The sequence below is a fragment of the Lonchura striata genome, chromosome 10, assembly GCF_046129695.1.
Source record: "Lonchura striata isolate bLonStr1 chromosome 10, bLonStr1.mat, whole genome shotgun sequence".
NCBI classification, from domain to species: Eukaryota; Metazoa; Chordata; class Aves; order Passeriformes; family Estrildidae; genus Lonchura; species Lonchura striata.
The window spans coordinates 24,381,956-24,407,794 of NC_134612.1; the positions used below are offsets into that span (position 1 = coordinate 24,381,956).

At 40.9% G+C, this 25,839-nt stretch overlaps 1 protein-coding gene across 2 annotated transcripts in view; it reads left to right on the top strand.

Moving 5' to 3' along the window:
• The window catches only part of BCHE (butyrylcholinesterase), a 47,476-nt gene extending 22,689 nt beyond the window's left edge, over positions 1–24,787 (top strand). For both annotated transcript variants that reach the window (XM_021548206.2, XM_021548207.2), the window contains 3 exons: positions 138–1,659; positions 17,743–17,909; positions 24,475–24,787. In XM_021548206.2, the coding sequence (XP_021403881.1) occupies positions 143–1,659; positions 17,743–17,909; positions 24,475–24,596 (1,806 nt within the window). In that variant the 5' untranslated portion in view covers positions 138–142 and the 3' untranslated portion in view covers positions 24,597–24,787. The remainder of the gene's footprint in view (positions 1–137; positions 1,660–17,742; positions 17,910–24,474) is intronic.
• The last annotated feature ends 1,052 nt before the right edge of the window (positions 24,788–25,839 follow it).

Below are 25,839 nucleotides of genomic sequence, written 5' to 3' on the forward strand. Positions count from 1 at the left end.
TGAAGCACTGACCAAATACTAAGTGCTGAACACCATCTTTGCAACACAAATAACCAACAAGAACTATTTAACAGACTATTTTGGTACTAATATATTGCAGCACTAATTCTGAATTTATTTTTCGTCCTGTGTTCCAGGCATCATGATTTGGACAAATGGTTTAAGTCTCGTCACTGAATTATTGATGGGCTTTCTTCTCCTGTCCGTGTTCACCAGGAAGGTGGTGCCTGAAGAGAACATCATTGCAACCAAGAAGGGCAAACTCAGAGGGACCAGCCTGCAGGTGCTGGGGGGGACAGTCACAGCCTTCCTGGGAATCCCTTATGGGCAGCCCCCCGTCGGGAGGCTGAGATTCCAAAAACCAGAACCTCGGGAGAAATGGGCAGAGGTTTGGGATGCCACCAAACACGCCAACTCCTGTTACCAGCCCATAGACACAACTTACCCAGGTTTTGCTGGCTCAGAGATGTGGAACCCAAAAACCAACCTAAGTGAAGACTGTTTATACCTGAATGTGTGGATTCCTTCTCCCAAGCCCAAGAATGCCACTGTCATGGTGTGGATTTATGGTGGTGGCTTCGAGTCTGGGTCCAGTTCCCTGCCTGTCTATGATGGGAAGTTTCTGGCCAGGGTGGAAAGAGTGGTCGTGGTTTCCATGAACTACAGGACTGGTGCACTGGGGTTCCTGTCCTTGCCAGGAAACCAGAAAGCTCCTGGAAATGCAGGTTTATTTGACCAAAGGTTGGCACTGCAGTGGGTCCAGGAGAACATAGCAGCCTTTGGAGGCAATCCCAAAAGCGTGACTCTGTTTGGAGAGAGCGCTGGCTCGGCCTCTGTCACCTATCACCTCCTTTCTCCTGAAAGCCACCCTTTATTCACCAGGGCCATCCTGCAGAGTGGGTCTGCAAATGCCCCCTGGGCTGCAATTACATCTTCTGAGGCCAGGAACAGAGCAGTGGCTTTGGCCAAACAGCTCCAGTGTCCCACCAGCAACGAGTCAGAGCTCATTTTCTGCCTCCAAAACAAGGACCCGAAGGAAATAGTGGAAAATGAAATTTTTGCCGTTCCATATGGTTCTCTTTTACAAATATATTTTTGTCCGAGCGTGGACGGCGATTTTCTGGTGGACATGCCAGAAGTACTGATGGAGAATGGTCTTTTCAAAGAGACCCAGGTCTTGGTGGGCGTCAATAAAGATGAAGGGTTATCATTTCTGGCATACGGAGTCCCTGGCCTCGACAAGGATAGCGATGGCTTGATCAATAAAACCCAGTTTGAAGCAGCTTTAACTCTGGCCTTCCCAAGAGCGAGCAAACTTGCGATTGAGTCGATCATCTTCCACTACACGGATTGGGAAAACCTGGGAAAGCGGGAGCACTACCGGGATGCCATCGATGACGTTATCGGGGACTACAACATCATCTGTCCCGCCGTGGAGTTTGGCACCAGCTTCGCCCAGCTGGGCCACCACGTGTTCTTTTATTTCTTTGAGCATCGCTCCTCCAAGCTGCCCTGGCCGGAGTGGATGGGGGTCCTGCACGGCTACGAGATCGAGTTTGTGTTCGGGCTGCCCCTGGAGAGGAGAGTGAATTACACCAAAGCTGAGGAGCTCCTGAGCCGCTCTATCATGAGACACTGGGCAACTTTTGCCAAAACTGGGTGAGTTACTCTGGAAGTTTGGTTGGTTGGTTGGTTGGATGTTGTTTTTCCAGGGGAAAAAGCTTGACTGCTTTGGAGCCTGGCTGGAATGATGGAAACACATTAATTGTTCAGTTTTCCAGAATTCTTATTTTAGTTCTGACAAAAGCACTGTTTCAATAAAATAAACTGATGTGTTGCTCCCTGTATTGGACAAGCTTAAGGGAACAATGTTTATCCACACATAAAAGCAAGTACAAAACATTTCTTTGCCAGGGCAGTTCTTGTTCCAAAAGCAGGTAATGGTTTCTAGGGTCAGAAACAAAATATTTCAAACGCTAGAAAAGACTTCCAGCAGTAGAAGTAGGAGGAAAAAAAGCCCAATTTCCTTGAGGATGTAATTTGCTCAGAACATTCAGGTGTATAACAGGGAGGTGTGTCACGTTCACATGATGAAGAGATTGGGATTTCAGAAAGCCTCTCCTCCCTGTGTGCTCTGAGTGCAAGCCCATGACAAATCCCTCTCCAGTTCCAGTCCACTCGTCTTGAAGTGAAATATGGCCCAGCCTGCACAAGGAGCAAATAGGAATGTTTCATTTGGGTGTTGGAAAGGATTAAATCCAACCCCTCTCCAGCTGGAGTCAGGAGGAGGGAGGCAGCCCTTGCTCCTCTCAGCAGGGCTGGGGCTCTCAATGAGATGCTCAGTTGGAAATGAAAACATTTCAGAGCAGTTACAAAAACAGCCCCTGCCACAACAATCATATAGGATTAGTCCCAAGCCTGGTGGGAAGGGGTGGTATCTTTTTCCAGAAGTTTGGTTTGTGCTCTCTCCTGAGAAAATTATGCATACAGAAATCTGTTCCTTGGAGAACACGCAACCAGTCAAATCACACTTTAGAAACATTTCTTTAACTTTAGTGTTAAAATCCTGCATTAATTTTGTTTCTAAGATGGAGCCTTTGTTTGATTTGTCAAGGATATATAGATTTGTACAGGCTGAAATCAACATTGGAACAAGATCTAATTAATTTTTTTAATAGATTAGAAACCAGAAGGGACCACTGTGCTCATTTAGTCCACCCAACCTTGTACATAACACAAAACACAGGTAGGACAGAAATGTTCCCACTGATTAAAAATGTTTCCACTGATTAAAAATCCAGAACAAACATTGTTAGGTTGTTTTAAATCTTAATTCCACTTAAAATATTGCAATATAAAAGTTAGTGTTTTCAGACTGAATTTGCCTATTCTAACTCTGCATTTTCCAGGTTTTACATTTTGTTTGACAATTTGTAAGATTCATTTTATGATTTTTGTTCCATTTATTGATTATTAAGGATCTATTAAAATAATCCTTTATCCTTTTTTTTAAACTGTTTGTTAAACAGATCACATAACCTTAAGACTTGCATTAATGTGCTTTTTCTCAAATAATAACTCTTCACCTTTAAACCTGTGATTTATCCACACCTTGTTGGAACTTTCCCTGCCAGAATTAGACACTGTCATCCCCCTCAAGAGTTGTAATTCCAGCTGTCACCTCTCCCTCTCAGTTCAACCTGACATCCCATATTTATCCATCCAAGGCAAGTTTTGTTTTGTGCTTTGTGGTGTTATCTTGGGGCTGCCATGTGTCAAAGGCTCCACCATTCATCCCAAATCCACATTCCCTCCCTGCCTGGGCTCTCTCCAGCTCCAGGACACCCCAAAATTGGAGGCTGCCAACCTCCAACCCTGTGTTGTCCCTGCACCTCACCCTCCGTGGTGAATCCACTGCTTATTTTTATGTGCATCCCTTTTTTAACATATTTACTTATCAATGAGTGTGATTGATTTATTGCCTTGATTTGTAGGAGGATTAATTACCTTAACAACTCCCATCCCCTTTTTATGCTGGAGCTTGTAATAAATATTTCTCTTATCAGAAGAGATGAGCACATAAAAACTCAGAAAATAGCTGTACCAATAGCTGTACTCATCACTGCATAATGCTTTCATACAGCTTTAATTATTGTAAAATTTAATCTAAAATTTAATCCACGAGCTCGTCCTGCCTCCCTCTCCACTCAGAGGCTGAACTCACGGGGGTGAGTTTGGTGGGGAGGGCTGTGGTGCAGAGCAAAGCTTTCAGTGGGGTTCAGTCTGGAATTGAGCAGGGAGGTTGATTTATCACTGCCAAAAATGCAGCTGGTAGATTCCCAGGATGAAGTCAGGCATTGGGAAAGGCTTGGGAGCAATTCCTGCACCATGGAGTTCTGCTGTGACACCTTTCCTTTGGGGCTGGTGTTGGTGGAGAGCAAACTGAGTGAAAGTTCCTTGTTCCATCCTGCCCTAAAAGAGCCTGCAGCAGGATCTTCCACCAAAGACAGCACATCTTGCCATTAAACACAACTATTTCTTAGTGGAAAAAGAGAAATTCAGGTCTATATTTGATTTTGCAGAGCGATATTTACATTTAGTTGAACTGTTGGTTTCCACTGGATTATGTATGTATTTAATTTTCATGTATATATTTAATTTTCATGTATATAACTTTTATGTATACGTGTTTATATATAAATCTCAATAACCTGCTCTGCAAAACACTGTTCCTGTCACTGCAGCTCCTAAAATTAGACAGCATAAGGTACATTCAGGTTTAAGTTTGTGGAAGACAGTGCTGTCACCTACTCTGATCATCATTCACACTATAATTAGATTACCCCACAGATTGAATTTCAAGTGGTTTCCACAGCAAACAGCAAATAATCCCTCCCTCTGCTCCCACCACGAGGATCCAAACCATCACTATTGGGAAAAACAACACAACCCAGCAATTTCTGTGTTAGTGAAAGATCAGATCAGGATTAACTCTCTGTGTGACTCTTTACAAATTATCCAGACCAGAGACACCTAAGGTTTTGCATCCCATTATTCAGAGCGTGCAAGCAGTGGGGAAGTAATAAAAATTCTTAATATTTCTAAAATTAATAAGCAATCCTCTTTTTTTAGCCCAGCACATTTGAGCACAGCAAACATTTATAAGGAGCTGGGGAAGCCCCGTTTTGACATAATGTTTGTAGGAAACTCTGGCATGATCAAAGGGCAAACCTCTGAGGGGAAAATTACCATTGATGTCTCCAGCAGATGAAGAGAAAAATCAAGCAAAAATGAGAAATATTGTACAACACATTTTTTAGTGAGGGTGTTTGACCTAATATTCTAATGTGCTGAAGTACAAAAGCACAAGGGAGAGCAGCCTGCAGAGGAAAGGAGATGAAGTAGAGTCAACAAAACTGGAAGAAATCTTGTTTTTCCTGGTGTTTTCTGGCTGGGAGGGACTGAGAAGTGCCAGAGCTGCCTCTCATGAGGGGCCTTCAAGCCCAAACCTTGACCTTAGTGATCTCTGGGTTTTATTATCATGCAATGAATAAAAATAATGATAGGAAAATTAAAAATATGCACTTAGTTTAACCCCAGCCAGCAGCTAAACCTCACAAAACTGCTGCCCTCTTCCCCCACAGAGGGAGGGAAGAGAGAACTGGAGAGATGAAAGCAAAGAAACCTTGTGAGAAATCCTTGATGTCATGTAAGAACAAAAGAAAAGGTGTTAGGGGCAGAAAGTGACTCCTTCAAAGCATCCCAAGAGTGTGAAATCCTTGATTTCTGCCTTTATCAGTAACTAAAATGACACTGTCAGCCAGCCCAGGGCATTCCCAGCCCACCACCATCCCCAGAAGGAGAGGATGCAATTTTCCAAATCTCTGGGCACTTCCTATTTCACATCCTGGCTAAAAATAAACATCAGTGATTAGTGACCTTATTTTTTTTTTTTTTTTCCTGGAAAATTACAGGCATTTCTATTTTTGAATATATACAGGGAATGGAGATGTAGAGGATTCAGTGGGAGGCAGGAACACACATTTCTCCTGTGAGCCTTGGAGCTGGTGCTGCTGTTAGACTCCAATTTCTCTTCTGGATCCCAGGGAACAGGGTCATTTTTAGGAATCTGCCATATATTGACATAGTCTGTGAAGATCCTGCTCAAAAAGTCATTTTCATGGCTGAGTTTGGGTATCAAGTAGGTTTAACCAAGTATCCCAGCCATTCCTTTTTAAGCTATTAAGATATTCCACAAAATACTTTTATTTTTCATACATTTGAGCCTTGAAAGGACAACATTTTCATCATACCCTGAAAAATCCTTGTTCTACCAGCAAGGGAAGAAGGAGACTTACTACTCCTGCTGTCTGAATAAATCAAGCCTAATAAAATATTTGGGTTAGAACAGATTCCAAAATCGAATTCTTGATTTGCACTTCAAGGTTGAATTCCTCCCTTCACCTTGGCCTGGGATTTCCTTAGTTTATCTTGCATTTTAGAGTATTGGCAGTTGAATATCAATTCATATCCTCAAAATCATTGCATAAAAAACCAGATATTACCACAGTTAGACAAAGAGAGATGGGCAGATTGGATTCAGCAGGAAACCATAGTGTGGTGTCATAAAAAGTGCTGGATCAGCTCTGGTATGACTGTGTTTGTGTGGAAATAACATTTATTTTAACAATATTGTTCATTTTCAGTGGCCTTCTCCTAAATTTTTTTCAGCATACTTGACTTTAAGCCACACTCATGAAAAAATAGAAATCTCTCTTTTTGAGCATTTTTAATCTTTCAGAGTTCCTTTTCCTGCCTCACTTTTGTTACTCTTCAGGAAGCTTTTGAAAGCAGGCAGGAGACACTAACAGGTCCTACAGATCCCAAGCTCCAGGATGCTCTGCCAGCGCTGGGAAGGAGAAATTTTATTTATTCCTAGAAAAACTAGATGGGATCCCAACTCTTTGGGTGACTTTTCTGTTCCTTTATCCATTAGATTTGGTAACTGTGTTCTTTAGTGATGGGAGATGCAAAGTGACAAGAGCCAGACAAATCAGAGCTGAAAACTCAAGCAAGAATATAACGGAGCACACAAAGATAATATTTTTTAAGGCTTTGTGAAAAATGTTTCTGATAAAAGGAAACGGGCAAAACTTGTCTCCCTGCCAGTTTTACAACTGCTGAAACAAATCTTTGCAGCTTTTTCTATAAAGTGAAGCCTTTGAAATATTCCCTCCTATGTTTTAGGGGAATTTGTGAGGCTTTGATTGTCCCACTAAAGCTGTGAAGCATTTTGTCTGGTTATTATTGCCTTTCCCTGATGTTCCTCTGGTAGACACATAATAAATTTCAGTGCTTTTGTTACCAACTTATCACAACCTGTTTATAGAGAGTAGTTTCAGAGCAGTGAGAACAAAACCAACAGCCTCATATAGAGTCCAGGCAGCACTTGAACTGGGGACCTATATACTCTGGGTATGGGAAGGACTGAATATACTGGGAAAAAATAAAAATAAAAAACTCCAACCACTTTTAATTTCCTTATACTTCAGGAAGTTGGAAGTTTTATGTCCCTCTGAGCCATTTCAAGGGAAGAAATTTACTGTGGGCTGTATTTCTGCCAGACGTTCACTCGTGTTCACAGGGATAGAGGAAATTTTTTGGGTTGGAGCCACTTTGATCCTCACAGGGTCTTCAAACTCTCCAGAGGCAGAGCTCAGGGGGACCAAGAGGAGCCTTTCCCTGAGGCTCCTGGGATCTCACGCCCTTCCAGAAAAATTATTTTTTCACCTTAACAAGTGATTTTTCCTGGTCAGGTCAAAAATCCAGGAGAAAATATTTCTGGATTAAAAAAAAAAGGAGTATGAACAGAGTGAACAGAGTGGGAGAGAGGTTCCCAAAAATACAAAAATGTATGTGGAAAGTCTTTCTTCCCCATGTTAGGGAAAATTAAAGCTTTCATTTTGACCCAAAAGGACACATTTATTCTCTCATTCACTGTCTTTCATATGACAAATTTCTGAGCCATGCAAAGAAACTGCAGAAATTATAGTCTTGAAATAAAAAAAAAGTTTCATTTTGAAGAAAAGTTACTCCTATTTTTCCAGTTTTGAGTTCTAAAAAGTGACTCATCATCTTTCCCAGAATTTACAGCCATTGTTATATTCAGAAACAGTAATGGAAACACCTTTTTAGCAAACTAATAGGAAACAGTGGATCATGGAAAATATCAGTAACCAGACACTCACCTTGCCAGGCATCTCTCCCTCTCTGGCTTGCAAGCTGACAAGCTGTCACTGAATTTCTAAACTGAAAACAGGAGTTTTTTATTCAGATGCCTTTGAAAACAAGTCTGGGATACAAATTGTTGAGATTGGTTTAATTTTATTACAAACATTGCAAATTACAAGAAGATGTCTCCTTCCTTTCCATATGTGCAGCAAACTCAATTGTGTCCATGCGGAGTTTACTCCCTCCAAGAGATGAGTCAAACCATTATTTTCAAACAGGAGATGAGAACATCTATTAAGGAAATGTCCAAATATTGTAGGAGCCTTTGAATGAGAACAAAACTAAAACCTAGAGCAGAAATGTGTCGGAATCTGAGGTATTGATGATTCACAGATTGTAGAAAGTCTCTGTCTTTCTGCCCCACTGCCAAAGCAGAAGCCATAATTGGTCTGTGCTGTTTCCAGGTTGTTTATTCTGTTTATCTCTCACATGTTCTGCTGCCCTGCCCAGCTCTGTCCTGCAGGGCAGCGTGTGGGGCTCTGCCCTCAGTGGGATGTGACAAACATTAAATACCAGAAACTCCCTGGGCTGGATTTACAAGAACGTGCCAATATCTGTCACCTACGTTGGACAGTGTGTCCCCAGCCTGAACCAACAGAAAAATGCCAACACCACAGTGAGACATGAAGGGCATGAAGAAGGAGAAAAAGGACAAGGCACACCCAATTTCCTCCATCTTGTCCCCTTTGGACCCCTCATCTAGAATCCTAAAATTTTACTTTTGCACCCATGCCGCATTTAATTATTACCGATATCAAACACTCAGAGCTGGTAATTCATCCTGTAGGATTTAAAACTCTTTTCCATGGGCAGAGATCACAGCCAGTGTGTCTGGGGGCTCTGTCCAGGGGGTTCCTGACCCCTGCCAGGGTCCCAGGGCAGCCAGGGCAGCCAGAGGGAAGCCCTGCATTCCCAGAGAAATGCAGAGGATTGCCTGGGAGAGAACATTGGCAAGGCTTTGTGGAGCAGGGGAAGCTCCAATTCAATTGTTTAAGGTTGTGGGATCAAAACCATCAGTGGTGATTCACGGGCCTGGGGCTGAGCAAGGAGAACTCCTGAGCCGTGGAGGAGAGGGAGATCTGAGGGGCTGGAGGAAGAAATGGAGCTGGGGAAGGGGTTGGAGCACCAGGAGAGGCTGAGGAGCTGGGAAGGGGCTCAGAAAAAGAGGCTCGGGGGAATTTCTGGCTCTGCACAGCTCCTGCCAGGAGGGGACAGCCGGGGGGTCAGGCTCTGCTCCCAGGGAACAGGGACAGGAGGAGAGGGAACAGCCTCAGGGTGTGCTGAGGGAGGTTTAGGTTGGATATTAGGAAGAATTTCTCATGGAAAGGGATGTCCTGCCTTGGTAAAATCTGCCCAGGCCTGTGGTACCATCCCTGTCCCTTGAGGGATTTAAAATCCATAGGGATGTGGCACCAGGGGACATGGGACATCAATGGCCTTGGTAGTGCTGGGTCAGCAGTTGGACTTAAAGATCCTGGAGGGTTTTTCCAACCTAATTCAGTGATTCTATGGATCCAAATCTTGGATGTGGCTCTACTTTTCCTCATGAATAGGCTGAAGAGCTGGACAGGGTTCCCTGCTGTTCCAAGGGCCTGGCAAAGTGTCCACACAGACACATTCTGGGGAATGGAGAGGCATGACAAGAAAGAAATGTTTCAAGAGTGAAATAAAACCACGGTGTGATTGCCATCTCAAATTTGGGAGAGGGAGTGAGAAGACTGGATAGAAATAATTTAGTGTTTGGTGGGAAGGAAGGAAAACAGAAAAGCAAGAGAGGGAAATGTAACTGCTGTAACATCAGGTGACTGAGAAATGCACAAAGGAGAAAAAAACAGAAAAGAGATTGAAATATGAAAGTAGAAAATGTCTGAGACTCTTGCAGAGGGATAACAAATCTGAGAACAGAGAAATGAAGGAAGGGCACACGTGGACTTATATAATGAGTTGTGTTTGAGGCAGGTTCACATATAAAACCAGGCACTTCAGAGAGAATACATTTTTCAGGCATGTAAACACACGGTTCCAAAAGGCACTGGGGAAGTCTAATTAATGTTCACCCACAGTTAATCCTCTTTTTAAGGGCCACTCTTCTTCCATGCTGCTTTCCTGCAGCCTAGTCCTTGTTTCATCACCAGAAGGCAGAAATGGAAGTTTGAAAGGTCTGCAAACCCCATTTTTCCAGGTGGTTCTGGAACACTAATCTGAAGGGATGCTGAGAAGTTCCACGGGAGGAATGGAAACCTTTCAGTGCACATTTTAATTTACTCCCCAACGCCAGAGATTGGCTGTTCCAGGGAAGTGGCAAAGGCGAGAGGAGAGGAAATGAGGAGCAGCAGAGGTTACCTAACACCACATTTTTGAAGGGAGCTCAATGCGGTGTTTAATTCTGTTTTCAATCAGCTGCAGGGGAAGGCAGTGGTGGGGAAATGTAGTTAGAAATTCAGTGTTGGGATTTGGGAGATCCTGTCCCCAAGAATCTGAAGCTGTGTTGGTAGAAATTGGGCATTTTGTGCTTGCAGTTGGTGATGTTACACAATTCTGTAAGAATATAAAATTGAAAGCTGACGTTCTCTGCTTCCCCAGACACTTCTGTGTCCTCTACCTTTCCTTGCAGGCACATAAGAGAATTTCTTAATTTCATAAAATACAAACCCAAAAGAGCACTCTCTCAAATGTATACTTCTTCCTACAGGAACAGCTGTTTAAAAACTGATTTTTTTTTTTTTTAATTCTAACAATTTTTTTCATTTTAATGAACTTTTAAATATCTGCCTCTCATGGATCTTATTCATGGTGCAACCTCCAAGTGGATTTTCTGTACAACTGGAAATGTTCAGACGTTTAACAGCTGTTTTTCCTAGCAATAAAGTAGTCTGCATACAATAATTTCCACAAAACCCTCTCAGATTTGAAAGATAAGAACTTTAAACAGGTTCCTACTTTCTGTTCATATTGCTTCTTCCTAAGAGCAACACTTCCATGGCTCCCAGTACATGTGTTGGTATTTGGAGATCTCCCTCTTGCTGCAGTTCAAAACAGATACTCAAAAGAAGTTACAAGAATGGGAAAAAAATCAAATTTCCTTATCAAAGGAAGTAATATGTAACTTCCACTTGTAAATGTCAAACCCATAATGAATTTATACCATAAGAAGAAATAATAATAATAATAATAATAATAATAATAATAATAATAATAATAATAATAAATTTGGGGAGAGGGTTGAGAATACTCTGTCTTCTTGTTTACATTTCCCAGCATGAAGCTGCAGTGGTTGTTTCTGATGAAGCAGTAACACAAATTCTCCCTTCTGAAAACTACCCAATACTTTCATTTTTAGGACTGCTCAATTTGGCCTAGATTACATGGTCGTGAAAGTTTGTGACTCATGCACTTCCTCCCACTCACAGAAATAAAACAGTAGTAGAAAATATAAAGAAAAATGCCACTGTGATGAAATTCATCAGGACACGATGAATCCAGAGGGTTTTGGTTGGTGCAGGGCTCTGTGGAGCATCCATCCTGAAAATAAATCATGATTAGGGCAATTTCCATTGAAAACAAATCCCAAATATCATATCCTGGCATAGTATCAAGTCTCAATTGCAAATTTAGTCTCTAGAGATAAGAAAAGCATTGAACACATTTATCCAACAATTTTTGAGTGCCTGGGATGAACTTTATTAATGGCAGAGAAAGGAAGGAATGGAACCAGCAATAATATCCATGAGCACAGTATTTACTCTCTCTCAGAACCAGTTGGGCTGACAAATTTTCCCAAAGACACTGGGAATTTAAAACACAGTATGAATAGTTTTATGGCTATAAAAATATTATTCTGTTCTTTCACGCCCTCTTTTTTTGTTTCTTATGAAGCCCTGGTTTGCTCCAGGGAGTAATTCTGGTTAAGATATTGTGTAAATTGGTGCTTTTCCAGGTCATGAGGAAGAAGAGGGGTTGCAGAGGAGATGAAAAAACCTCAGAGGGAGATCAAAAGGGCAAGTGCCATGTGCCTTCCTGTCTACTCATTCTTTTACTTACTTGTTAGGGAAGGTGCTTCCTCATTCAAGGTCTCAGTGGGGTTCAGGACCTTCCTCCATTTCCAAATATCCCTCTTCAACGAGTTAAGAATAAAAGCTATAGTTCCATTTGATGTCTTCCTGCAGCCAAGACTGTTAAGAAATAACAGCTTTAGAAAGTGGCCCTTGAAAGCTGAAATTGATACCACACAAAAGGGCAGAAGGATTTCATAAAACACTTTACAGGAACATTGGGGAAAAAGGTCCTTAAAGAAGGACTAAGCTGCAGTGTTGCCTCTCTCATGTCTATCCAAAAGCCATGTAAATATGAAATGTGAATATTCACACAGAACCTGAGTTCTGGAGAAGGTGTGAAATCCTCACTGTGACTCTTACACAGAACAGTGGGACGGCTCCAGACCTCATTGATAAAATCCCATCCCATCCCATGCTCTGCGTGGAGTTTGGGGTTCCTGAAGCAGCCCCAGGCGTGGCTGGAACATTTCAGAGTGAAGGAGAACCCACGTGCAGCACGGCCCAGAGGGCAGAAATGCAGGCAGGGGTTGAAGGGCTCATTAGCTCTGACTCAAACTTGTTATTTCTCCTGCCACCAGAGCAAGTTCCTGTCCAGGAGCCAAGGGTTGGAAGCACCCAGCTCCTAAACGCTCAGCAAAGAGCTGAGGCAGAACATCCTGCATCGAAATGTCTCAAATACTTCATTATTTATGACCAATATCTTGAGGCCTGCCTCGAGTACAGCAAGAATTTAGGACATGCACGAGCAGGAATTGTTTCAACTCAGTGGGTGCTCCACGAGGTTCTTTGAAGCAGAACACAAGACAACATAACAAATAGCACAAATAAAAAAAAAATAACTGGAAAAAAAAACCTGAGAAAAAAAAAGGAATAACAGCTTGTTCCTTCATTTCCTGATACTGATATATAATAGCACATCCCACGATAATTTATAGTTAAAGGCATTTAAACAGACAGCTGCTGTGTCCAGGCTGGAATCTGGGAGGAATATCCTGAGCTTTATTTAGCCTGTGAAGGTGTAAGAAAGCCTGGCTGCAAAGGTTCTTCTCCAGTTTCTCTCAGTTAAGGACTTTGCCAGCTGGATCCTGCTGCTTTCTTCAGGGATCAGCAGAAGGAATAATATTTACCCAGGCTAGGACTTGCAAAGCAGTTTCCCTCTGGCTCAGGGACACTGCAGTCACTGGATTATGGACTCGTGTGTGTGATTTAGGAGTGAGAACTGAGCACAGCAGGGCATAATGAACTTCCCAGAACCAGCTGATTAAAAAGGGAGTTTGAAGGATTCGAGTCTGCACAGACTCACAGTGCTCATCAGAGGAGCCTTTTCTTTCCTACAGTGAGAATCTCAGTGAGGCTCAAATGCCACAAAATCAGGATTTTTGCACCCTATTAAGGACAATTATATGACTTTTCTTAAAATTTCAATTACGTGGTAATTTAAATCAAGTATATAAGAAATGTCTAATGACTTACATTTTCAGAAACCCATCACTATTTTCTCACATCCATGGTGCCATCCAAGCAAAGCCTTACAAAACCTTCTGCTGTCACTACCCCATCATCCCCCCGGGGACCACACCAGCACCCCAAATTGAGATTTACCTGGCAGCCAGTGTGCTGCAGTGGGAAAATGAGCATGGGTGTAAACATCATCCATCCTGGCCTTCAGGAATCGCGTGAGACATCTGGATATGCTGGCCTGGCTAATCCACAAACACCTCCTGCCCCTCTGGAGCGGGGCTGGGGCAGCACAGGGGAGCCTGGAGACCCTCATCAACATTCCTGCTAATTAGGAGTGTCCTCCTGCCCAAGTGGGAAAGAGAAAAAGCAACAAAATGTTTTCTTCCAAAATTTGAGGGAAGAGAAAAAAAAAATTATTCATCTGTTTGGTTTAGACCTTGAAGATCATCCAAGCATCAGATGTGCAGAAGCAGCCCTTACTCCCAGAGCCACCCTTGGGGTGAAACCTTGATGTTGTCCTTCTTGTTTGATGCTGAACTGGCTGTTGCCATCATTCCCAGAGGTTTTGTACTGCAGCTGCAGGAAACCTGCAAGAGTTGGGGTTATTTTTGCTGCTGTATTCCCTCCAGGGCCATTCCCCCTCCTGGATTTTCTCGTGCCCATGGTAACACTTCATAAAATACCATCCCATGGAAACCAGCTGATTGCCAGTGCTGCCCACCAGGAATCACAAATGCCAATAAAATGGATTCACATTCCAAAAGGGATTCACGTTCCCTCTTTCCTGCCTTTAAACCAGCTTTTGAAAGAAAAGGGGCCAAATTGGAAATGAGTATCAGCAGTTCCAACCAGGGTGAAGGCAATCCACTCACACTGGGAGGAACAGGTTTCCCTTGGATTTTAATTCCTCCTGCACAGGGAAAGCAGCAGAATTATAATTAATTTTCATTCATCTTAGTGGGCACTGAGATGTGGGACTGCTTTTCTTGTCCTCTGCAGAAACCCACAACCTAAGTCACAAACAAGAGCGTGGTGAAAGCTTGGGACAGTCTAACCTACAATGTAGTACACTTGTTTTACAAAAGTAAATTCTAAAGAACCCTAAACATGTTTCCAGGAGGGTTAGAAAAGACTATTTCTCATTCTAGACTTCTTCAAAATACAACTTAACACTACAAAAGAGTAACCTCTGTGGTAACGATGGAATTCACTCCATGAGTTTTCACTCTGCTATTCAGAACTTGCTCCCAAAAATAAGGGGAAATGTTTTCCAGGTACTTTATATCCTGAATGTTTACCAAAACCAGTCAGATGATGAATTATATTTTTTTGTGTGTCTGCAGGATAAACCATTTGTAAAGGAAATGCTGTGTGAATATTAATAAAAATTCACTGAGCTGGTATTGTTTCTCAGGCTATATTGATCATATTAATGAGAATGGTAATGTATGTATGTTTCTTATGATTAACAGAGCTCTGTTCATGTTGCATTTTCCATTGGAATGAAATTAACTTTCTGAAGTTACTGAAGAGGAATATTAAATACAGAGAAATGATTGGTGAATAAGCTCTTCCAAAACCCTCTTCATGCCTGTATCAAATTTAGTACACTTGCTATAAATTAATCTTAAACACAAAAAGGTATTGGCAATTGTGGATGGAAAAACCAAAAGGGAGAAGAACCTGATCTAAGTAACAACAAGTACAACCAAGAAGCTTCCACTTAAAAACATATCTTAACAAAATATTTTACTATAAATGAGCTGCTGTGCCACTACCAGAGTAGAGAGAATCCAGTCTGTAATTTCAGGGCATATGCAAAGAGAAAACATAGCTGCAGGAATGAGACAAATTCTGTTTACACTAGAGTTTAAACACAGGTGGTTTGAGTTTTGTGTTTTGTTTTGTTTTGTTTTTCTGTCTCCAATTTCTTTTCTGAGATCAATTCAAAGAATTGTATTTCTTCATTGCCTTATGATTTGCTCCTGCAAATGGTAAAAGGAGCAGAAAAGGAAAAAGATTCTTTCTAAGATCTTCAGTGAAGCTCATATTCCTGGTCTAGATGAAGATGTCCCTGCTCATTTCAGGAGGTTGGATCTTCCAACTTCCTTTCCAAGCCATACTATTTGACGATTTTCTCCAAATAAAATTAAGACCATATCTGAATAAATGTTGTCCAAGAAAGGTAATTTTACAAAATAAAACCACAAAATAGAGGCCTGGCCTGAAGATGCACAGCCCAAAAACACACCATCAGGCCCCAGTCCAAGCACTGAAGTGGCAAAATTGGAATTACTGAAGCAGAGGTGATTAAGCAATACCAGAAGATGAAAGAGCAGAGGTTTAAGGAACTAATAAAAGATGATAGAATGGAACTTTCCATGCAAATGTAACTTTTTTTTTTAGTACAAACAAGTTTCTGTAATCGATCACCAAAGATTGTCCATCCAAACCTAAATGGGCAGCGACAAGTTTGTGCGGGGTATTGGATTCCTGTCTGCTCACTGAAGATATTCCCACCACACCTCCACTCTTCTGTATGAATATTGTTAGACTGAATTTGGTGCAAAGAACAGGGAATTTTGCAGCCTATTCTGGGCACTGCAATTCTCATCATGAAGTTATTAGTAAGAAGGAATGAACAGTAATTGTGAGGGAACAACAAGGTTATAATCATAACTTGTTCCAAATTATACTCCTGTGATCTCCCTTTTTGCTCCGACTGGGAGCTGCTTTTTAACTTGGGAAATTTTCAATATTAAAGCCAAGAAGGAAATTACTGGGCATTTCTTTGAACAGTAAACTTCCTAGAAATGCAGAGATTGTCCTAATCAGCAGGTTCACGGGCTTCAAAGTGCTGTGTTCACCTGACAGTTCTTTCAATCATTTTTTAGTAAAATACATCTGTAGCCATCAAGGCATTGTGTAATCCTCCCACACACCTGTAAATTATAATGTGGGATGTCATGATTTATTTCATAGCGTAAAAGCTGTTAAATGAATACTGACAGCACCATTAGCATCCTGATCTTGAACTGAAGTGCAAGTCAGCTCTGCTTAAGTCGTCATTCTCAGGAGCCACAAATAAATGTGCACTTAAAAAAGGTGCCATGGGTTAATCAGAGCTGAATTAGTCTGGAAAAATCAGTGAAGAAGGGAGCAGGTCAGGAAATGATAGCCTGAAACTTTTATTCCAATGCTGATTCTTGAAGCAGCCAGTGTCAAAGACCCCAGAACACAAAAAGATAGGCTGAAAACTTGATTAATTCCAAATTAACTGAGAAATATCAATATTGCTTTAGCATCTTGTGCTCTGAGTGCTCCCACCCACACCTTTTGCCTTGTTCCCTCTCTTGGGAATCAGAACCCAAATGGGCACCACTCCCTGGACTCCTCTTTGCCTTCTGTCTTCCAAGAGGAGTCCTGGTGAAAAGTGAAGTAGAGAGAACCAAATGAACTCAGCTCAGAGTTAATTTATCCCACCAAGAATCAATTATTGTTGCTCTGCCCTAAATCCCACATTCCTTAATATCAGCTTCTAGCAAAGAAAATGGCTCCTTGTGCTTGCACTGAAATAAAATGTTTAATTTATTTATTCTTGTTTTTTCTTAACCTCTTCAGAGCTAATGGAGATCTGTGACTATTTGAAATACAAATCTACTTATTCTAAAATTCATGTTCTGTTTTGTTTTTTCCCTAATGTAACACTGCCCATTTTGTTGTTCTCCTACACATTTAAACCATTTTTCCCCCTCATACAGATACTGTCATTTCTGGAGGTGAAATCTGGATGCCTGTGCTTAGAGCCTCTTGAATTCTGTTGTATTATAAATATTTATCACAACTCTTTTAATACCAACAGCTGTGCTCCTTTCTCATGCAGAGCTGGTTTTATAAAGGGTCAAGCCCTCTGTACTTCTTCCCAGTTTCCACAAGATTTTAGATTTTCCCTTTTGGCCCCTTCCACAAGCAGGACTCAACATGCCTCCAGGATGACAGCTCCTTCTTAGTGAGGAATAATTGCTCTCCCTCCCAGTACAGATCTCATCCCAGTTTAGACATTATTTTTACCTTTACTTGCAATGTTTATCCCAGTCATTTATTCCATTCTGTTTGTCCATCTAAAGGGGTCAAAGGCTTTCAAACTAAAACACAAACCACTCAACCCCTCAGACTAGCAGGCTGGTTAGTTCTACAATCATCCCTAACAATTCACAGCTTCTGTGAGAATATCCAGATTCAAAAGGTTGTTTGAATATGATAATTTATTAAGTTTTTCCCTTTGATGAACCCAGAACACCTCTGGGGATTTTTTTTTTCCTTTAAATGAGAGTAAATTAAATTTATCTGAACAACTTAAATAAACCCAAATCATGCTTTATTGTGTGCTGAGGTGGTTTCTCATTTGAAATGAAGTATTTCTTTTCTCATTTAGAGCTCCAAATGGGACCCTGACTAATGGAACAAGATGGCCAGTCTTCACTAGCACCAACCAAAAATATTTGACACTGAACACCAACACTTCCGAGGTACTGACAAAACTACGAGCTCAGCAGTGTCGATTCTGGAAACACTTTTTCCCCAAAGTCATGGAAATGACAGGTAAAAATTCTTTTTTGGATGCTTTTATAGAAAACTTTCACGAAGGATCATTTGCTGGATGATAATGTGATAATTCAGTTCAGCTCTTTCTACTCCTGTTCGTAACTGAAATGTTCAGTTGGGTGAAACTGAATTGGTGTTGGATAGAACTGTCCACTCTTTGTTGAGGATGGACCCCAGAACGTGCCCTGTGCCTCTGGCTTTGGGCTCACCACCCTATTTTGACACACCAAGGGCCAGGACTTTGTGATACGGAGTTTTTCTGTCCCAAAATTCAGATGCAGCCACAATGTGAGACACTGAGTGCTGAAACCTCTGTTCTTGGGTACCCTTTGAAAGAGTTTTGGTGCCACCAGGGTTCCTGGGTGCTGGAGTGAGCAGGAAAATCAGTGCTAAAGGAGACTTTGCTCTCTGGGAGCTCTGGAAGCTTTAGATGTTCTGCATAAACTGTGGGACGTTACAGGATGTTATGTTTGGATTATATTATCTATCATTTATGGGATTCTATTTTATGCAACTGATCCCCCAAGGATATGAAGTGCCCTGCACTGCCAAGAGGGGATTCTGGTTTCCAGCTCACGTGAGAGCCGTGTGTTTTATTTCTGGAGTGTCATTGCTTACAGCCCAGAGGCTGCAGGATTTGCCTGTAGAAAACAGAACTGATTTCTGCCTGGCCATGTAGACAATGGATTTATGAGATTTCACTGCCAAGAAAAGTATAATTGTTTGAAATTTAAGGATCAGTTGAACAGAGAAGACCCAAATTTTTTGAAGACCGATGGCCCTGTTTTACCAAAGCTCAGCAATAGATGAAACTTCTATGCTCTGAGTTTCAAAAGGAATTGATTTTATAAAGTGATTTTGCAGCTCTGGAATCACATTCTGCAGCTTGACTGAGGGAAAGTCTCGTTTCAAAAATGAGATACACTTTTAAGATGCTAATTAGTAATTTAAAATCTTTCTCTAAGACTCAGTTTGAATGCTCATCTTAAAAAATCACGTAAGCCTTAAAAATATGTAAACTGTCATGGTGCACAGATGATTCCTTCTGAAATAATTTATTCCCTCCTCATTTGAGTCTGTGACTGTATTATGGATCAACTTTTATCCCCTCTCAATTCAACAGATGTTTTTCAATTAAATCAAGAGACACGAAATCAGTAGGTAAAATGAATAATTTATGAAGCCTACTGTGTGATTTTAAAATCACAGCTTTCCCAATTATGGGTGGATTTCAGGGAGGTTTCAAAGATTCCGACGACTTTGTGCTGAGCCAGGAGAACTGAACTCTTTTACATATTCCTCTAACCTGGCTGGGGAACCCTAGGGAAAAATGTGGATCCTAGAGATGGGCTGAGCTTAACGAAGTCAGCGTGGAGCAGGAGGGAGCAGATGCCCAGAGTTCTGCACACCCTGGGGGAGAGGAGAGGAGAGCTCTGCCTGGTGCTGTGGGGTGAGGGATGATGGAGCAACGCTCAGGACCCGCCAGCAGACATGCATTCATCACTGCGCCACTTTTGGTAATTTGCAACACAAATTTACATAATTTAATTAAAAGAAATTCACGAGCGTATTCTTAGCAAAAAGAGAAGAATCGTCGCGTCTGGATCCAAATATAGAACTGAGGCAAGAATGTTGTCAACAAGTGGCACTGCCTTGTCTTGTATCATCTGTCAGTCCTTGAAACATTGCAATAATAAAAGCAGAGTGTTTCCATTATGTTCCCTGTACAATATTATCCAATTCTGACAGAAAACCCTTTGAAATCCTGTGTACAAATGTGATGTAATAGCTTATATTGCAATAATTCTCATCGCTGAAATATTATTTTGCATTTTCTCTTGCCTTTTGTGCCCAAAGGACAGTGCACAGCATTAATGCAGAGATTTCCTCTTGTTCTGAGGGTCTGTTCTTTCTATTACTCCTTTCATTGAAATATTCTCAGGAAAATAAGGTTGCTTTAACATGAGGTGATATAAGATGACAGGGAACAAGTAAGGAAGTTTTATGTTCTCATTGTTAAAAGTTCAGGTAGGGTTCAGATAAGCAAAGTAGAATTCTATCAGGTGGAACCCAAACAGGATAATCAAAACAACTTATTTTGCATAAATTATGATTTTCCAGCATCAAGTGATCAGGATTTGCCATGGATGTGCTTGGTAACCCCTTGCCTAATTCCTGACCCACTCCTAGCCCAAGCCTTGCCACCCACTGGGGGATTTTAAGGCCTTTAAAGGCCAGTTCCAAATGTGTCCTGGACCTGAACCAGCCTGTTCCCATCACAGGCTGGGTAAGACAAGTTCCCTGAGGCAGTAAAATATATGTGAAATATATATCTTTACTGTTAGAAAATTCATTTTTTCCTCAAGCAATCATATAATATTTTTTTTTAAATTATTATGGTTGTGCAGTAGGAAAATAATAAGGAAAAAATAAGCCTCTCACAGTTAATACAAGAGTAACAGCCATATATAAAATATGACCTTGATACCTGTAGAGTAATTGGTATGATTTTGGAAGGTTTCTCAAGGTTTTCTCCTCGGGCTTCAATTCATAAATCCATCACTAAAGACACAAGTCAGAACCTGGGGTTTGATGACAAACACTGCACCAGTGGACCTGGGCTCTCAGTTCTGAGCAGACACAATTCCCACAGGGATTTTAACCCCATTTCCAAAGCCCTGAGCACAGCCTGCTCCCTGCCCAGCCGCTCCGCATTTCCCATTTCATCCCGAAACCAGAAGGGTTTCTGCTGGCTGCTGCTGGGAGAGTCACACTGCAGGGACAGGAAACAGTAAGTGACTTTTAAGTAGCTTTTAGAGCAATCATATGCTAATTATAAAAGAATCTGTGTTAGGCTTTACCTCCTCAACACAACCTTTAATGCATCTAAAGCCCTTCCTATTTTTATGAGCCTGTTTCCTCCTGATTGTAGAACGCTGCAGGCAGCCAAACTTTCCATTTACTCTTCCATTACTATTCTAGTCTACCTAATACATATTTTTTCTATTTTATTTGATATTACTGGATCATGTCTCATCTATGAAGAAATCAAGCTTGGTCATAAAAATACATTACTTTTTTTAAACCACCGGAAAAAGATTTTTTAATGTGGAGGCAGAGAAATGTTCAACCTCTTGACTAATGAGCAACAAAAATTATTGTGTTTGCTGTGATCCTCCAAGCAATATCTGGATTCTACAGAGATAAATACTCAGAGTGGTAAGAAAATTAAAAAAAAAGACTAAATAGAAGATTCACCATCAGAATTATATTTAATTTCCACAGAGCTGGATACATGAAGAAATGTGAGTTAATCCTAGGTAACCTCACCAATACTACCACACCTCCCAACAAAGACTTTGCTCATTGCACCTATGAGCAAGAGGTTTCTGTACCTAAACTTCTGGAAAGATAACAGCCCTTGGAATGATTCATCTCCCAGAGAGCTCTGCTGACTTCTGGAAGAACTAAAACAATAAAAAAAAGGATTTTGTAGTCCTTAAAAACACATGTGAAAATTAATATACTGCTGTGTCTAACAAAGCTTTGATATCCAGAGAGTGTGACTAAAGAATATTCAATATAGGTATTATTTGTTTTCTCCTTTCTGGACATTTGTGAAGAAACTCTCAGCATGAGAATCTACAGCATAAATCTGTGGCATTTATCATGCTATTAAAATCAAAAACTTGAAAGTTTGCAAAAACCTGCAGTCATGAAACTTGCAATCATGAGGTGTTGAAGACAGAAAAATTAATTCTTAACTTGTCAACCCTTATTCATGAACAACTATATGGCCTTTATCCCAATCCTAAAGGTATTTTTGTGTGTTAACATTAAGATTAGCACTTTATTGGCACATCCAGCAGCTCAAAGGATGGGATGGTGATAATTTAACTTTGCTGCAACACCATTAAAGTAAGAGAGAGATGGAATGAGAGAAAATTCCAGCATTGCTGAAGAATCAAAAAAAAACCCCAAAAAACCCTTTTTAAAATTTTGACCTGTTAAACTGTAACCTTTCAGAGCACTGATTCATTGCCTACAGAATCTCCCCTTTTCTCCTTGTCAGCTTCACTGGGCTTTGCATGAGGCTAATGGGAATTAAGGTAAAGTTTGGGATTGTCCATGTGGCTTATAGAAAATTCCCTGTTTTCACTGTTAGCTGGCTCTGCAGGCACCTCTGAGCTGTAATTATTGGTCAGCTTGGACTCTCAGATCTTTTTCTTTTCTGCCTCCCAGCTGTCAGCTCATCTAAGTCATGGGTGGTTGCCTCCCAGAGATTGATGATGTTGGTGATAATGGGATGCATTGACTTGTGACTTCAATTTGGATCTTATCACTGGGGGGAAGAAAAGCAAACAAATGGGAATCCAAGTTCTTATTTCAGTGATTTCCATCCCCGTTTTGTCTTTTAGATCCATAATGGTGGCTCCTCTGAATTTGTTGATGTCTTCTTTCTCTAGCTAGCTCACTTGTTCACCATAATCTTTAAAAAGGACTGAAAAGCCCCATAATTTATACTCCAGAACAGTGACTTTTAATTCAAGATGTGTCTATGGTAGAGATAATTCGGTGTCTTTGGGCAGACTTGAAACACCTCTACACCTGAATAATTAAAGAAGAGAGGTTTTTGAGTTTCCTTTTTAATTCATAAGTGGATGTTTTGCCTGAATAAATAAAACTAGACACCCAAAATCAAGAATAAGATGAGAAACACAGTTCAGGCAGTTTTCTCCAAATAATACTGCTACTGCTTCATGCAGTAAATTACCAATCCATTTGACTTAATGTGAAGAATTTGGCTTTGCCTGAGACCCTGACTACATGTTTAAATTAAATATGTGAAAAGGAGAGTTCTTAGAGTCAGGAAAGCAGAATGTTGTGCATGTTTTGTCCCTGTGTTTCTGAGTTCTATCTGCATAGTTAGCAATGAAAATGAGATTTTATTGTTACCAGCACTTCCAAATCATCTCTGAGTTAATAGCACTTGTGGCCTGCAGAAAGAAAATTTTAAAGTATCTGAACTTTCCTTTGATCTCTGTTATAACCAAGATTATTTACAACTTTGAGCTGAGGGAGAAGGATGTGGTTAATTTATTGACTGTTTTCCCCATATTTGTTTTTCACACTTTTCTTTTTGACTGCATTTAAAAGTACGGGACTTCCCGGAGAAAAAAACTGTATCTTGGTTTTATTTCTGGTCTCACTGGAACCAAGAAGTAAATCTCATTTCAAAGTCTCATTAAATTGCCATCTGGATTTCCAGACCAGAAAGGTTTGGAAACGTTGAGCTAAACTGCAGATAAGCGCCCAAATTACTGGATGCTTCTCCAAGCTAAATCTCGGAATCAGTGAACTCTCTCTCCCGAATATTCTCTCTAGCGATGTGTAAAACACAGAAGTATTTCATTTTCACATCACCAGTTACACTTGCAGCACTGGCAGGTCATAAAAAAGGAGGAAGGGGTGTATTTATGGAGGGAAGAAGAAGAGCAGAAGAACATAAAAGCCAAAGGAGCATAAAGAACCCGCGGAGCTGTTACCTCAGGAACTCCATCACCAAGTGTTTCTGGAAGTGAGCCATGCCAGTGTGAGACTCCACCAGAGCTGGTCCAGAATGAACAAAGCACTCACAGATCATCAATGGTTTCTGAACTTTATCCTGAAATCTACAGCTGAAACAAAATGATGAGCACCAGTGCCTGATACAGCCTGCAGGTTTTATCCAGCTTTTGGTGGTGTTTGGGATGTCCCTGCAAGGCCACAGCCTTTCTCATAGTCTTCATCACCTTTTGGGGCTGCAGGAGGGGATCCCAGTCCATAAAATACTCTGGGAACCCTGAGAAATGCTGTATTTTTATGACTCTTCTCATCCTCACCCTCTGCTCCCATGCTTATAACAATTTTGGCAATAAATATTTCCTTGGGACTCAGGATTACTTGGAAAATTCTTTAAAGGTGGGGATGAAAAAGAAAAGGGAAGATGGTTTAATGTTGACATAGTGCACATTTGACAGTGTCCTACTGTCCTTTATTCTTCAAACTTGGGGATTTATTCCATGTGAGGTCAAGATCCTGGACATCCATTGAAATCCATTAAAACAATGGAAATCCTGTTGTTCCTTTAAACAAAGCTGTGATTTCACCTTATCTTTACAAGCATCTCTCTCATTTTGCATTATTTAGTCTTCAGGGTATGTGGGTTTCAATGCAGGGTATATTTAACCAAAGGAATATTTTGAGGATTAAAAAAAAAAAATAATAATGTTACTTTAAATGTATGATTTTGATGGACAGAAGAACTATCCAAAATGTATTTTAAAAAATCCAAAGTATATTTATTACCCTGCTGGAATGATATCTTTGCACTCCTTCCTTTCTGATGTAAAGATAAAATGCCAATCACTGAATTTTCCATCATTCCAGGTTTAAGAAAAGAAGCAAAAGACCATCCCATAATGTATTCGGAGCAGATGACATTGATAATCAAAATTATTTTTCAATTAGCATACAAAGAGATTCAAATTTAGATTAATGTAACCCATTTCATGTTTTACAGGAAATATTGATGAAGCAGAACGAGAGTGGAAAGCAGGATTCCGTCGCTGGAACAATTACATGTCAGACTGGAAAAATCAATTTAATGATTACACCAGCAAGAAGGAGCTGTGCAGTCTCTAATTAATATGTTTACTCTTTCCAGTTTGTCCCTAGAACTGTTCATCAGGCAAATATCCAGGTAGCTTCCCAACCTGTCGAGCAGTAAATATATTATGCAGATTAAATGGAAATGTTACAGATACCACTCTGATTTCAGATCTTTCATTTATGTTTTACCTCCTCTCACAATAAAAAAATATAAGGCCCCCACAGCCTTTGAAGCTTCTCTGGGTTAAGTAGGACTGTAGAGATTAAAGGCTGGAGATTAATGAGGTACATATTCTTATAAATACTCGCTGCTTAAACTCACCCTTCAAAGAAACAATGTAATCTGTTAGAGGAAAATGGATTTTTTTTAAACAGAAATAGCAGTTTTACAGCATTGCCATGCAGAACACAATCAGATTTAATCTTTAACTGCAACCACACTCAAGCCTTGTTTCAGACATCATTTCATCGACATAAACATGAAGGCACAATAACTTTGCTGGACACACCAGGCAATACTTGCTTGTTAGACCAAACATTTGTAAGACTGCCATAAAAGTGTGAATCGGAGCTTTTTTGCTGGCCAAATATGTGGACAAAGCCAAGGCAGGAGAGGATTTGAGCTGTGTACTGAAAGCCTAAACCAAGTGCTGCAGTGAAATAAGCTGGAAAACCCAATGCCTTTCCCACAATCCTCATTTTTCAAGGAGTAAAGAATTATGCAGTCACAAATAATGAATTTATACCTTTCCAGCTCAGGCACCCTGGGAAAAGCCCCTCTTTTGGAGGCAAGCTCCAATTATGATTTTTTTTTTTGTCCACTCAGTTGCCTCCTGGTTGAGGGACAGCCCACATTTACTGGGACACGAGGGGCAGGTTTTTACACCTGCAGAAGTGCCTCAGTCTCTGTGTCAGGAGATTCCCAGCCCCAAAAACTGCCAGGAGAGTGGGGCCTGGCCAGAAATCTCCATGATGGAAGGCTGGGGAGAGGATCCTTGCAGAGGGACATTTTGGGAAGGACCCAAAGGGCTCTGTCACAGACAGGTGAGGTCCCTGCCCTGTGAGCTGGCATCTCCCACACTCCTTTCCACCTGCTTGAGCTGAACCTCTTAAAAACCTCTAAAGAAACCCATGGATAATTCTTCCTCCTTCCCTGCTTCTGGATGGGGCTGGAATTTTTCTGCCTGAACACCACCGTAATTGGTTGCTTTTCACTGGCCCAACTGGGAAGAATAAATGCCAAGAGTTTGATGAATGTAAGTAGTATGTAAGAGCA